Source organism: Orussus abietinus, unplaced genomic scaffold, assembly GCF_000612105.2.
Source record: "Orussus abietinus isolate OABI.00-Male unplaced genomic scaffold, Oabi_2.0 scaffold39, whole genome shotgun sequence".
NCBI classification, from domain to species: domain Eukaryota; kingdom Metazoa; phylum Arthropoda; class Insecta; order Hymenoptera; family Orussidae; genus Orussus; species Orussus abietinus.
The window spans coordinates 929,055-944,033 of record NW_019394554.1 but is presented as its reverse complement, the minus strand read 5'-3'; the positions used below and the strand labels follow the sequence as shown (position 1 = coordinate 944,033).

At 51.0% G+C, this 14,979-nt stretch overlaps 1 protein-coding gene across 2 annotated transcripts in view; it reads left to right on the top strand.

Annotated features, from left to right (window-relative positions):
• The first annotated feature begins 1,940 nt into the window (after positions 1 to 1,940).
• LOC105697584 (sestrin homolog) overlaps positions 1,941 to 14,979 on the top strand; it is a 59,014-nt gene continuing 45,975 nt past the window's right edge. The window contains exons 1-2 of one of the 2 annotated variants that reach the window (XM_023432701.1): positions 1,941 to 2,327; positions 2,682 to 2,711. Coding sequence is in view for 1 of the 2 variants with exons in the window: in XM_023432698.1 (XP_023288466.1) it covers positions 2,420 to 2,449; positions 2,682 to 2,711 (60 nt within the window). In the remaining variant the exon portion in view is untranslated. Of the gene's footprint in view, positions 2,450 to 2,681; positions 2,712 to 14,979 lie in introns of both variants that reach the window. The other variant, XM_023432698.1, reaches the window with a different exon arrangement.

Here is a 14,979-nt window from a genome sequence, read left to right as displayed (position 1 = left end):
GAGGGCCACGTTTATTTCCCAGATGCAACGAGGTCGTATTTCCGGGAGCTCAAACCTATCGGAGCTTTCCGGCAAAATCGCCCTAAATTTGTGAGCCCAGGACACGCATACGGGGATAAAATCGAAATCGTCGAAAAAGCCTGCAATTGATTATCGACTGGACGCGCGGGTCCATCAATGTATTTGTTTATGTTTCTAATAAAAGCGGATACCAATTCAACGTGGATGTTTCCCTCCGATCTTACCATGCCGGGCAACTTCGCAACGGATGCATTTTCTGATCGCGACTTTCGAAATACCTGAAATTATATTTAAATCGGTTATTGCACGATATACAGTCTACTGTGTCGTAATCGATGTACTCCACGCCGCGTGGATAATTTCCTCTCTCGGCCGAATGTTTGGAAATTTTCGCATCCGGCGACCCCCCGGTTCCGGGTTTTCGGAAAATTCGTAACGGGCAAAAATGTTTTTCATTCGGCTCTCCCCGATCCTCCTCTCCGGCGTATGACCCGCGGTCAGTAAAAATATGCGCATATTCTCCCACTGAATTGTGGGAATTTAATTTCCCGGTGCCGGGCATAAATATGCATTGCGCACCTTGCCTCTGATTTATGCGCGATTACGCGTGACCGCCGATTTCACGGACTGAATGTGCACGCCTCGCGTCTTTATGACAAACTCGCCATTTCGATGTTTCCGCCATTTTACTTAGAGATGCCCCCAATTCCACCCGCGAACGATTCGACTCGACTTTTTGATTTCTACCGGGAAAGCACCGGCGAACATTGGCTTTCGGATTCGACAGGAATCGGTACGCGAATTCGATCAGTCTCGCGTAATCGAAAGACGATCCGACCTTGGCTCGAGTCGGTCGGAAAAGACGATAAGCTAACGCATCGAGAGAGGCGTTGCGCAAGAATTGGCGAGGTCATACCTGCGTTTTCCCCGGCCAAAGTTATAAGTGGGCTCGGGCCCGATTTTCGTCAATTGCCTTTGACGCTCGCGAGCGGCGGATGTTTTCCCGGTCCGATTTCTTCTTCCCCCCTTCTTGTTTTCGCTTAATTCCTGGGAACTAAATTTAGCAGAAATCGTCGATGTAGGTTGCCTCGGGCGCGGCAATTTGGCTTCTCAATTTGCCTCGCTTCCGGTAGCGCGCTCGGATGGAGTTTCGAAGTTTCCGGGTAAAATGAATGGAAGTAATCAACTCGGCAGTCCAATAATTGGTTTAATAATCGGGGGAAGGGCCACTCGACGTTGAAAACGCGCACGGAAATCGAATTACTTCATTAGATTCCCTTTGACGAGGTGTACTCCCATTCGTTTCGAATCTCTGAGGTCGGTAATTCCATTCGCGTAGCGGGTGACGTTATCCACCGGAACTCCGTTTCGGTTCCCCTGCGTTCTCGAGATTCTTCGGGTCCCGCTTGTGCCGACTCCACCGCGCTCGAATATCGCGTTAATTTTTCCCGAGCACGCCAGCGTCGGCGGCCTTTTAAATTGCGTGCTCCGTAGTCCGGGATTGAAACAAATTGGCTCTAATTTGACTCAATTGGTCGCCGTTTCGAGAAAAAATCCCACGCGGAGACATCTACACGAGCGAAGAAATCACGGTCAATTAGGCATCTGCGTTACCGGCGCTGGGAAAGGAGGTCGAGGGGAGCACCGACGAGAGCTGATCAACTCTGATCTAAACCTTTACTCGCCAAGACTACCAGCTCCAAATATCAAACTAGGACTCCAATACCATATCCTTGATACTTTTCTGCATTTAGGAATTTCATTACCGACTTGCAGTGCACGTAGGTACCGGGAGCTATCGTAGTTACTCGGCGCGGCGCTCTGCCATACCGACGCCATTTCGGTTCGGCCACGCGCCGAGGGGCGGCGCCACCGCGGCGGTCACGGCCATTTCGGCGTGTGAGGTCGTTGGGCACGGGCCGGCTCTTTCGAAATAGGATAATTTTACCAAAATGTCCGCGTAATCGGGCAGTGCATCGCGAGGAATGGCGTGTCGACGAGAATATCCGAATGAGGTGCTACATCAGCCGGTCTAACTGCACTCGGGTGGTCTATTTCCGTCGTGTTTACCGATGTTTTTCTAAGGGCCCCGCGAGGCCCGAGGCTTACGGCGTTTCTACGGTTTTCGTGTTTAGACATCCGAGAGGTCGAAAATCTCAATAGTGCGCGTCGGGCGTTTCCTTCTCGAGTACACAAAGGGAACGAGAAGGAGCGAAGGAGGCCGAACGGATCCAATCCTCGGAGTGTGATACCGAGCTACGAGCAGGCGGACGAAATAATGCTGCCACTGTTAGAAGACGAGCAGTGTGAGTTTCGGCTAAAATTACGAAGCGCCGATGTGTACGTTACGCTCCTGCGAGCTTAATCCTCCCGCTACCTCCCTAGTAGAGCCACGAAAATGAGGCTCCTGCGCATCGAGTGCCAAGAAGTAAGACATTTAATTAGAATTGAGTAGGGCTTTTAAATCCCGTTGGAAAGTTACCGAATTAGGATTTACGGTACCATGGAATTCAATTCGCGATCCCGTGATGACCGGCAGATGCGATTAAGTGGAGAGTTCTACCTTCAAAATGTATCTTTTCTTGAGATCGTGCCCCATAAATCGCGGTACCTTCTGTGTGATCGGTCCCATTAACCGAGCTCTTTGTTTTCTGTTACAGTTGCCGGACCTGAACAGTCTCGACGACAAGGTGAGTCAAGTTTGTTGTTTATCGCCCATGTTTTGCTCTTCGCGCCAAGAGAAAGACATTGGGCCGGTAGGTACACTCGTTGACTACCAATAAACAGGATAAATCTTGTCTCAACCGCGTGGCGCAACGAGTACTTTTCAATAACGATTCCCCGAGGCTTTAATTAACACGGCCAGGTGGTAATTAAATCCCAAGCAAAATGCCCTTTGCCCCGACTGCGCCGAAGCGATCGGGGAAATATCGGAGCCCGGGAACGATTTGCTCCGGATCGGTCTCAGCCTCCATTGAACATTTTCTTCCTTCCGAAAAAGGCGAAACTAAAGAAACATCGCCGACACCCGTGGCCAAGGATTTGTAGGCCCGGCAATCCGATTTCCATGTTACGCGCGACCCACGTATAGACCGAAGGTTGCGCAACGATCCACGACTCGTTGGATCTCTCGGTAGATCCCATAAAGACCTTTTTTCCCGCATTAGGAAAGCCCGTGTCGGGGGATTTTTATCGGGATAAATTTCGACCGCAAGATCTTGGCTCGATGAACAATGGGAAGAAACGATATATGGTACGATGCCCCTAGGGGAGCGCCAATGGCGAGCGTTGCGTAATGGCGGACCCGGAGATCGGTTTCATTTTCAACGTCACGCCAATCCGGTAATGACAAGGTTCCGTCGGTCATTCCGGTTAACAATCCATAATCGAACCACGACACTCCCCGGTCCTGTCAGCTGCCCCGAGCACGCTTCTCGTTGGGCTCGTATTTTTTTCTATTACCGAATTTCGGCGGACCCTTTACGCAACGATTTCACGGAAGCGACTAGATCGCCCTGTGATCGATTTCCGGATCGACCGATACTAGGGGAAGGATGGGACGGTGCAATGTTTTCTAATTGCCCGTTCGACGTGCTCTCGAGCGGCATGATTACTACCGGTCGATAATACCCGTCGTCGAGGGATTAATCGAGTCCGTCGAAAGACCGTAAATCCGACATCGAGCGTACTTTGGCTAACAAGGAAGGTACCTGAGGTGTCCCCCTCCGATTTTGTTCATTTTTAAATATGTTATAGAGGACTAAAATCTAAGGGACCCGTGTTTTTTTTTTTTCAGCGGATAAACACTTTTAGGGGATGAAATTAGGCTTCAAGGTTGGCCGTGTAAGGGGGTAAGTTGGCTGTTTCATGTAGAAGCACTCGACCGATTTTCATGAAACAACTGTCTAAATGTAGGCAATGAAGAATTATGAAACATGCATTTGGAATTTCTCGAAAAAATTCTTTTTTAAGGGGTGAGCCACCCCTTTGAATACTTCTTTTACCCCTTACGCGAGCAGTAATTGCTCTATCCAATTGAAACTTGGTTAATTTACAGACCAGAACAATACAGAAAAAGTTTCATTTGGATAGAACAATTACTGCTCGCGTAAGGGGTAAAGGAAGTATTCAAAGGGGTGGCTCACCCCTCAAAAATGAATTTTTTCGAAAAATTCCAAATGCATGTTTCATAATTCTTCGTTCCCTACATTTTTACGGTTGTTTCATGAAAATCGGTCGAGTGCTTCTATATGAAACAGCCAACTCACCCCCTTGCACGGCCAACCTTGAAGCCTAATTTCATCCCCTAAAAGGGTTTATCCGCCGATAAGAAAAAACCTTCCTTGTAAGATGGATACTGACTCGCGAATCCGGCCGGTATTTATGGTTTACGTATCTCGGACGAACGGTGGCAGTCCATTAATCCGCTTGACCGAGGAGAGTTATTCGGAGCTCGCGGTCGGCTGCGCGTCCGCGCGTCCGCGCAGCCCGGTCATTAGCGGACGCCATCTTGTCTCGCGCGTCCACCTCGCGACTTTTCGCGGCTCTTCCGGCCGCGGTTCGAGGGGGATTCTCCTCGCGAGACGAATTTATCCTTCCACGCGTCTGCACCGATCGGCCAACCGGGGCGACGATCGCTCACTGTCCGCTCTCGGGTGTTTTCGAGCGGTTAACGTCCGCGCCGCGTTGTCCACGGCTTCCGAGAGCCCCGGGATTTAGGTTAATGTCCGTTGGCACCGACCACACGATCGAACCGTGCCGCCGCGAATTGTTACGCTGAGTTATCGGCACGCAGCTGCGTTACCGGTCGCGTTTTGCCTTCCTCCTCGGGGAGACTCGGAGTCCGCGTCGCCATTGTTCTACCCGAGCAAACGTTGCGGAAAGGACGTTGTTTTGGCCACCTGAGGGCATACTTCTTCTTCGGGAACTTTAAGGTGAAGTGAAACACGTCGATTAACTTGATCAACGTCGATAAAGAAGATTTTTCTAAATGCCTACGTTGCCGACGTTCGTTTTTATATTGACAGCTGTGTCGAATTATATTGGGTATTGTACCAAATGGCATACTCCACCTGTCGTTTTCGTACAATAATTATAAAGAAATTGAATGTAACTCCAGAAATCCTCTGGATTCATGCTTTCTAGGGCCCTAATTGACTGCGGAGGGACCCCCTGAGCCATCTGTGATTTCCAGATCAATTAAATTTTCACTCCGAAACCTCGTATTCCCATCGTTTTAGCATAGAAGCGCACACAACACTTTTTTTGCCTTTATCCCGTTCAAATGCGAGTTTATCGATTACCAGAGTGTTCTAAATTGTCGTAAAATTGTCCTGACCCTTTCGATTCTCATATCAGAGCCTTCGATAATTGTATACTGATCGAAATATGAGAGCTCGACGCCATTTTGGTTCTGGTCTGGACTGAGTTAAAAAATTTGTTTGAAGAATCCAAATTTTTAACGTGTCAGAACAATTCTTAGATGGTCAGAAGTGACGTGTCAAAGTTTCGGACAGTTTGGTCTAATACCCTTAAAAAAAAGTGTTGTATTCGAATCGACTGATTTGAAGGATGTTTCACTTCACCTCAATACTCCGGAAATCCCCCTTTCGATGCGATAACGTACACGAGGCTTCCCAGATGGCGCTCGCGCGGGCGCAGAGGTTAACGAAATATCTGTGTCACCCGACGAGCGGCCGGTCGGATCCGCCCGGCGTAAACAGGATGGAATTTGCATGCATATTCAACGGGGCCGGAGCCGCGAACGCTGGGCGCGTTATTGCGCCCGGACGGCGGCCAGATCGCGCCGCTTCCTCCGCTGATAGGAGAGTTTACGCGGCGCGGAATAATTAGACCGGACTCTCCGCGTCGGTCTCGCGTCTCTTCCCGGGCCTGTCTCGAGTTTGACCCCTACCGATCGATACTCCTCGAAACCGACGCCTCTCTAACCGTAAAAACAAAGAATTCAGAATCCCATAGAAGTCCAGATCCTATGTTAGCGCTTGATGCTCTAAAAGTTGGCTAACAAACCAGAAGTGGGAGTAAAAAAGAGATCGCACGTGTTAGCCAACGATATCTCACGGGAGGAAGAGAGACGCATATAGAAAGGCGAGTATTGCGTGTAAGATAAAGAGAGAATGCAATCGCTATATATCGCCATAAGATTAAGAGAGATGGAGAGGTGACTACAGCGCCGCCATCCGTTGGCTAACATACTATTTATCGAGCGTCGAACGTCCGTATACTTCTGGGCTTCTGTGGAGACTTCTGAATTCTTTGGTAAAAATAACGATTTTTTTCCCCCGCTGATAAGGGAAAGGGGACCCCGTTTAATCGAGAGGCGACCGGATTCCGAGGAAAGGAAAGAAAGGGACCTACCGGCGACGAGTCGGCTCGTAAAGCTTGCCTAATGGCGAGTTGAAATTCCCTGGTCGCTCGGTCGCAGCATTATGTGCAAATTCCCGCGGACACGGACGAGCGCGGACGAGCGCGCGTGCGCGCGCACCGACGCGATCCCTATATGGCCGCTCTCGGTAAACAACAGTGGTTGCCAAATCGCGGCCGCTATTAATAAGTGAAAATTCATTTGCGTAACGAGGGGAGCCCTCTCGCGCGGGGAGAGACGGGGAACGCCGACCCGAGTCGCGAGGAATCGTTCTCTCGAAAAAAGGTGCGGCCTTCGTCTCCTCCACTGGATATAGCAGATATTCTCCCTCTGCTCGAACTCGCCAGGAAGGATTAGACGCAACTTGGTCGAGAGAATTCCCTCGCACCGGTGACGAGTGTTTACATCGATCGCCGCGGAGGTCGCCGCGGATTGCGTCGCGGAAACGCCACCCAAACGTTCCCCCAGATGTCGCGGCTAACCTCCCGTGGGACTTGCTCCCGACGATTCCGCCGTGCGGAAAGTGGACGTTCGGTGGATTTGGAAACTCCTAATCGCTCGCGGAAATAATTCCTAACGAGCGATCTGCTCGAAGGGATGCCCGAGGATGCGCGCGCATCGCGACACTCCACCCGGAGCGATAACGGTCCTGGAATTATGGGAATTATCTCTATCGAGGAGGCGTTTATCCCTCTTGCGGTATCGCGGTCTCGACCGAGACGTATTATTTACCAGAGCCCCGAAGGGGGACGTGCGCGCCGAGGCGAGGTGCAATTTGGAGGTCCACGTCCCGCCCGGGGGAGAAATCTAATTCCCTTCCTCCGCGGGAGAGAAAGTAGGGGAGGCGCTCGAACGAATTACTCCCCGTAGATGCCAATCTCGTTTTAAGCCAGGGTCAACAAGGAGTTGGAATCGAGACGGAGATAAACCCGTAATATCCTCCGAAGGACCTCTCTCCCTCCCCCTCGATCGGACCGTGACATCAGCGGCCGTGGCGCCGAGCTCGAAATATGTGCCGATGTAAAAAAAGACGTGTCCCGGTCTTGTGAAAAAAATAAAAAATTCCTGAAACCTGAGGCCACGACTCGGTTCTTTTTTTTTCTCGCGATAATGGATCATTATACAGCCTCCTCAGGGTCATCCACCGTTCATCGCGGGCGGTGCCTCGAAATACATCCGAGTTTACGCGACACCCACGTGTCGTCGACCACGTGGTCGGGTTTTCACCCCTCGAGAGGAACGACTCCCGTCTCGATACTTCGCCCTCGGCAAAGCGGTGCGAACGAGGTGCAAAATTTTAATACGCGGTAGAGAAAAAAAAGACCGTCGATTTTTTCCTCGAAATTGCCGTTCGCCTCGACTTATCGCGGATCGGGACTTTAAGTCGAGTTTACGCGACACCCACGTGTCGTCGACCACGTGGTCGTATTTTCACCCCTCGAGAGGAACGACTCCCGTCTCGGTACTTCGCCCTCGGCAAAGCGGCGCAAACGAGGTGCAAAATTTTAATACGCGGTAGAAAAAAAAAAGCGTCGATTTTTTCCTCGAAATTGCCGTTCGCCTCGACTTATCGCGGATCGGGACTTTAAGTCGCCGATAAGTCGTACACTTTTTTCCCTATCGTTCCGCGGCGTTTCGAATCTCCGTCTTCGCCACGCGCCAGCTGGTTTTTGTTTACGAGGAATGGCGCCAAAGAAGTATCGACGCGACGCGTCCGATCGCTTTAAGTGTCCGGGCTGGCTTATGCGAGGCGACAGGTGCCCGCGGGGTTTACGTACGCGCACTCGGGAGAAATACTCGAGTTACGGAGTAACGAGTTTGCGCGTGGCGGCAAAATCGGTCGAATTAAATTCGCTTCAGGGGAGACCGGTCCGCGCGCGACGCTCGGCGTCGTCTCCGGCAATCGTCGAGGGAATCACGCGAGCAATATTTTTCTCGGATGGTTATCTCGGAGGAGCACCGGTTAACCCCTGACTCCTTTTTGCACCTTTTACGGTGGATTCGCCGTCGAGGAGATCCGAAGTGACGTCACCTGGCCGAGAGCCGAGTCGTTCCTCGCGGAAGTCGGTCGTCGCGCGTGGCGCCGATTTACGAGGGACTCGTTAACCATTCAAGGATAAGTTTGGTGTACGGGCGTGCACGCATCGGCTTGTAAATTCTCATTTGGCGCCAGTGGTAAAAATAGCCGAGACCGATGCCCACGCCCTGCTCGCTGCGCCGAGAGCGCGCCTCCTCTCCTTCTCTCCCCGTTCCTTGGAGTGACCCTCTCTCCTTTATTCCCGGGATTTAAAAATGGCCCCCGCGCTCGTAGGGACCATTCCTTCGGTGCTCAATTGACCCTCGACCTGGGGGAATTGCGCCGGACGAGCGGAGTGAATTACGGTTGGATTCGCGAGACTGGCTTCGGGGACGGGTCGGAGGTCGCGATCGCTCGAACGAGGACGTGCAAAGGGTACGAAGAAATCGGCGTCCAGTCGGAAAGGGAAATCCAAGTTTACGGGTGGCCCCCAGAGGATTCCGGTACTCGCGAAGCAGAGGGAAGTCGTCTTAAGGTAAAGTGAAACACGTCGAGGAACTTGATCGACGTCGATAAAGAAGATTTTTCTAAATGCCTGCGTTGTCGACGTTCGTTTTTATATCGACATCTGTGTCGAATTATATTGGGTATTGTGCCAAATGGCATACTCCACCTGTCGTTTTCGTACAATAATTATAAAGAAATCTAAGTAAAACTCCAGAAATCCTCTGGATTCATGCTTTCTGGGGCCCAAATTGACTGCAGAGGGACCCCCTGCGCCATCTGTGATTTCCAGGTCAATTAAATCTTCACTCCGAGACGTCGTATTACCATCGTTTTGGCATAGAAGCGCATGCAACACTTTTCTTGCCTTTATCCCGTTCAAATGCGAGTTAATCGATTACCAGAGTGTTCTAAATTGTCGTAAAATTGTCCTGACCCTTTCGATTCTCATATCAGAGCCTTCGATAATTGTATATCGATCGAAATATCAGAGCTCGACGCCATTTTGGTTTTGGTCTAGGCTGAGTAAAAAAAATTGTTTGGAAAAATCCAAATGTTCAATGTGTCAGGACAATTCTTAGATGATCAGGGGTGATGTGTTAAAGTTTCGGACAGTTTGGTCTAATACCCTTAAAAAGAAGTGTTGTATTCGAATCGACTGATTTGAAGGATGTTTCACTTCACCTTAAAGCCCGGTTCTTATTGGCGATAACGACTCGGCAGATAATCGGCGCACAGTGCCCATTTTTCGCCACGCGATTATTATCCGCGATGTAAAAGTCGGATTTTTGCCGTGCCCGTTTGCGCCTACGGCACGGCACTATCGCTCGGTAAGGGGCACGGGGTTTTATCACCATCTTGTTTGTTCCGTCGATCTCGGGCACCGGCCCATCTCGTCGATCTAGGTTTCGCGACGGAAATAGCTCCTCGTGCTCGATCGGCCAAACGAGAGGGAGAGCTCGAGCTTTTTCCCTCGGCACCCAAAAACGCGTTATCTGCGCCGGCTCTAACCGGCCAACGTCATTTCTCCCCGCGTTTATCGCGGGAGCGCATTCGAGAACTCGCGCAATCGATAAGGACCCGGGGTGGTGGCGCACCGCGAGGAAGAATCGCGTGGCGCGTATCGTTATTTCCTCCGCTAATGCGGAGTCGCCGGGCGATAAGCACCGGAGGAGGGAAGCGAATGATAAGCGGGGGGAAGGGGCGCGTTCCAATTACTCTCTAATTGAAGGGGTCGATACTTTAAGCGCGATTCGTCGCCGGGTCGGCGCGACTCGCGACGCTCTTCTATCCAGGAAGGATCTAGGGATGATCTAGGAAAAATCCAGGAAAAATCCAGGAAGGAAATTTCGACTCGACGTGGAGCCCTCCTCGACCGTCTCGGGCTTCTCCGGAAAGTCGGCAATTTTTCCACGCGTTTCCCCAGGGATTTGCATCCGGCGAGATCGACGCGCGGCCACTTGTTGCGGCGGGTGGTCGCGCGGAATCGCCGCGTGGAACGGAGAAACGGGGGATCCTCGGAGAGGCTTCGAAACCGGTGCGGAGACGACGCCGGGCGCCGCATCTTCCTCGGACGCCGGCTCTGACCCTTATCCGGTATCTGCCGGTCTGCGTACAATAACGTTAAATAACAAACGTAAAAGTATGGCGGAGACGTCACTGCAGGATTATAGTCCAGCGCGATACCGGGGTCAAACGCCCTATTATCTCCGCTCACCCAGGCCCGTTTGTCCGGCGCGTAATCGGCGGTACGCGCGACATTTAATCGAAGAAAACCGGGGAGAAAAAGTCCCTTATCGTGAACTCGAAACCGATCGTAGCCACGCCGCCGATAGTTTGTAATTATTCCCAAGGATGTCCGCGGGGGGAAAAACGACGAGGTTGGATCGGTCGCGAAGGTTCCTCGTTCCGCGAGCTCGTCGCCGATTTCCCGCGACAAGGGGACGGCACCGGCCGGACTCGTTAATATTCACGTTTCCACGTGTCTAGCATTGAAAACCGACGTCTGGCGATTATGCAACGGCGCATAAATGTTTTAGCCGGTGGACGGAGGCGAGGAGGAGGGTGCGGGCCAGGACGTGCACCGGGGTCAATGAAAGCGCCGGTTCCATGTTTCCCCCTCGTCGTCTAGGTGAAGAATCGCCAACGGGTGGAACCTCTCTTTCCGACGTTACGATCACACGGACACCTTTCCTCGCGGAGGGGAATCGAATAATTTTTTTTTTTTTTTTTTCCAGTCGCGCCGATCTTCGTTCCGATCCATCCGTCATAGTCGACGTCGCGCGACGAAGTGGATAGTGGATTTCTTTTTCACACCCCTAACCGCTATTCACTCGACCTATCTCTCGTTGCACCGCGACAATCGCTGCCGCGATCTATCCGCGGCGGCCACTCCGCTCGGTCGAATCGATTACCTAGATCGGGATCTACGATTCCTTGGGAGAGATCCGCCGGTTAAGGTGAAGTGAAACACGTCGAGGAACTTGGTCGACGTAGATAAAGAAGATTTTTCTAAGTGCCTACGTTGCCGACGTTCGTTTTTATATTGACAGCTGGGTCGAATTGTATTGGGTATTGTACCGAATGGCATACTCCACCTGTCGTTTTCGTACAGTAATTATAAATAAATCTAAGTAAAACTCCAGAAATCCTCTGGATTCGTGCTTTCTGGGGCCCTAATTGACTGCAGAGGGACCCCCTGCGCCATCTGTGATTTCCAGGTGAATTAAATCTTCACTTCGAGACCTCGTATTTCCATCGTTTTAGCATAGAAGCGCATACAACACTTTTTTTGCCTTTGTCCCATTCAAATGCGAGTTTATTGATTACCAGAGGGTTCTAAATTGTCGTACAATTGTCCTGACCCTTTCGATTCTCATATCAGAGCCTTCGATAATTGTATATTGATCGAAATATGACAGCTCGACGCCATTTTGGTTCTGGTCTGGGCTGAATTAAAAAATTTGGTTTATAAATCCAAATCTTGAATGTGTCAGGACAATTCTTAGATGATCAGGAGGGATGTGTCAAAGTTTCGGACAGTTTGGTCTAATACCCTTAAAAAAAAAAGTGTTGTATTCGAATCGACTGATTTGAAGGGGGTTTCACTTCACCTTAACGTATAGTCGAACTCGAGACGAGTCGAAGATACGAGCCCAGGTTCGGGGGAAACCCTCTCGCGAAATCGCCCCCGGGACTTTCCGTCGTCGTCGGGCGTTATTTATATTTCTCGCCGCGTTAACGGCCGCGTTGCCGGGTGCACCGGCCATCGGCGTTTCCAATAAATCCTCGTACACGCGCGACGAGTGCCCGCGACATGCGCGTCCACCTTTACACGAGCCGCCACTATATATCCCTACTCTCGACTATAGTCGTCGCACGTGCCGGCCGTACTGCGCCGTTTGTCGAATTAAGCATGCGGCTCGACGTGCCGCAAACACCGTCGCTGGACGATTTGGGGTCATCGAGGGAACGCCAGAGTCGCCCGAACTCTGGGGCGTCCCGACGCCGACGTCACCGTCCCAATAATAAATCAATTAACGTACGCCCCGAGATATCGCGGAATCTCTCGGAAGCGAGACCGTAGATATCGGCCCGCGGAATTCGCGCGTCGCGCCACGTGGAGGAGAGTTTCGTAATTTGCATCGCCGATGACGCGACGCTCGAAGCGAGAGCGCGGAGGAAACGGCGCCGCGACGACTGCCGCTATCTTCGGGGAAACTCGACGTCGAGTTTCCTGCGAGAGTTGGACTTCGGGTTGCCGTGATTTTGAAATTAAAAAAAAAAATGTTTGTTGTATCTATTTTCTATTTAGAATTTTTTTCTCTTTTTCCGGGGTGATGGAAATGGGAGAAAGAATTACTCACTATTAAAGTTGATTTGATTTCTTTAATTTAATGTCACGAGGAAGGACCATCTGTACGGTATGAACTTCTCCAGGAGACTAGCAACGCAAGAGTTAGGGTCACAGACTCCACAAGTCGTTGTCGGCTTTATACAAAAGAATCCTTGGTTCTTTCCCTATCTAAATCCTACGTTTATGTTTATGTGACACCGATATTCTCTGCGTCGATTTCTTTTTGAACCCAGTGTGTGGTTTCACTTACATGCTAGTGTATACTATCGGGAATAGGAAGTAACAAATTCAATTGAACAATCCAATACGGGGGAAATTAATATTTGCCATCCGGAATCCGCGCGACGCTGCCAGGATTTCCGAGATTCCTCGATTGGCCCACTCGCGGACGGAAAAAAAAATTCCGGGGACAAACAGTGGCGATTTACTGGCTATCGGGCTTATCTATCCGGCTCGAAAAGTACGCCGATGCCGCGGAATCGTTCGATCGAATCACGCGGACATCCGGCTGCCTTGCGGGGAGGTGCACGCGACTGCAGCTGCACCTCCGATCGTTGCGGTCGGCCCGCGAGCGCGCGCTCACCTTTCGCGTCGCCCGAGGTACTTTGTCGCGAAACCGATTAGACGCGAGGAACGCGACCGCGACCGCGACCGCGCGAGTTGGAAGGGGCCGGAAAGAACGACGTCGGCTGCGAGACGCGCAATTGCCTCCCCGGACGCTCGATTCGTCCTTTTATTTATTTTTTTATTTTATTTATTTTTTTTTCGGGCAACCCGACCTCGACGGGCATTTCGCTACGAATTATCGCGAATCGCGGGAAAACCAGAGACCCTCGTGTCGTTGACACCTATCCCGGCAGGCTTCGTTTGTTTTTTTCGCAACCCGCCGCGAATCTCTCCCCGGCCTTAGGCGTAGGCATTTGCACCAGTTAACCATACGTAACGCGAGTCGCGCAAACACGCTCGGTCGAATTGACATAGATAAGTTATCTCCAATATAAACCTCTTAATATGTAGATTTTTTCGACGTCCTCCGGGAGCTATTTCGGAGAGATGCGGCGGCGATAGGGTTCCGCCGCGCGACAAACAATCCTCTTATCGAGCCCTCTCGAGTTCTTTCCTTTTATCGATTTTTGCCTTATCGACGCTCTTACGTCAAGGAGACGCGGGAAATCGGCCGGACCTCCGCGCCGCCGCTATCGATTCGTCGCTCTTGTTTTTTTTTTTTCTTTCTTTTTTTTTTTCCAGACGCGATCGAGGGTTTTCCGGTGGATTTGTCTAGGCAGCCACCGCGTCTTATCCAATTTTTCCTCCTCGTGGATATGTTGCGACTTTTTCTCCGTTATCCGGCGTTATCCATCGCGAGGTCCATTTCGCGATCGGGGCGCAAATCGACGCACTCGCGACCGGCGACGTATCTACCTCGACGTCGAAACAAAGTGTCAACGGGTTAAAAATAAAGGTACTTAATCTCGCGCGATCGGCCGATGTGTACTCTGGTGATTGGCAATGGAAGGCCGAGACTTGCGCTCTTCTCGTCTCTTTCGAGGGCATGCCGACCGTTCGCACTCGTCGCACGTGCTCGGGCTTTCGAAAAATGCAGGGATCACGCGTCGACCCTGTGGAGATTGCGGGAGGTTCTAATAGCGTCCTCACCCGCGAATCGGCGAGAGCGACGATCCCTCCGGGAGGACGTCGAGTGGCGTCGACCTCCGCGGATCCGAACGACCGACGACAGGGATCGGACCTAACAATAGCTCGGCAAGTGACGTAACGCTTTGGCGAATTTCCGTAAATTTCCGCTATCTCGACTCCCCTTGGCAAGGAAAAATCTAGAAACCCCCCCCCGTCGACCCTGCGGTAATTTCAGAAGGGGTTAAGGTGAAGTGAAACCCCCTTCAAATCAGTCGATTCGAATACAACACTTTTTTTTTTTAAGGGTATTAGACCAAACTGTCCGAAAATTTGACACATCCCTCCTGATCATCTATGAATTGTCCTGACACATTCAAGATTTGGATTTTTAAACCAAGTTTTTTAATTCAGCCCAGACCAGAACCAAAATGGCGTCGAGCTCTCATATTTCGATCAATATACAACAATTTTACGACAATTTAGAACACTCTGGTAATGGATAAACTCGCATTTGAATGGGACAAAGGCAAAAAAAGTGTTGTATGCGCTTCTATGCTAAAA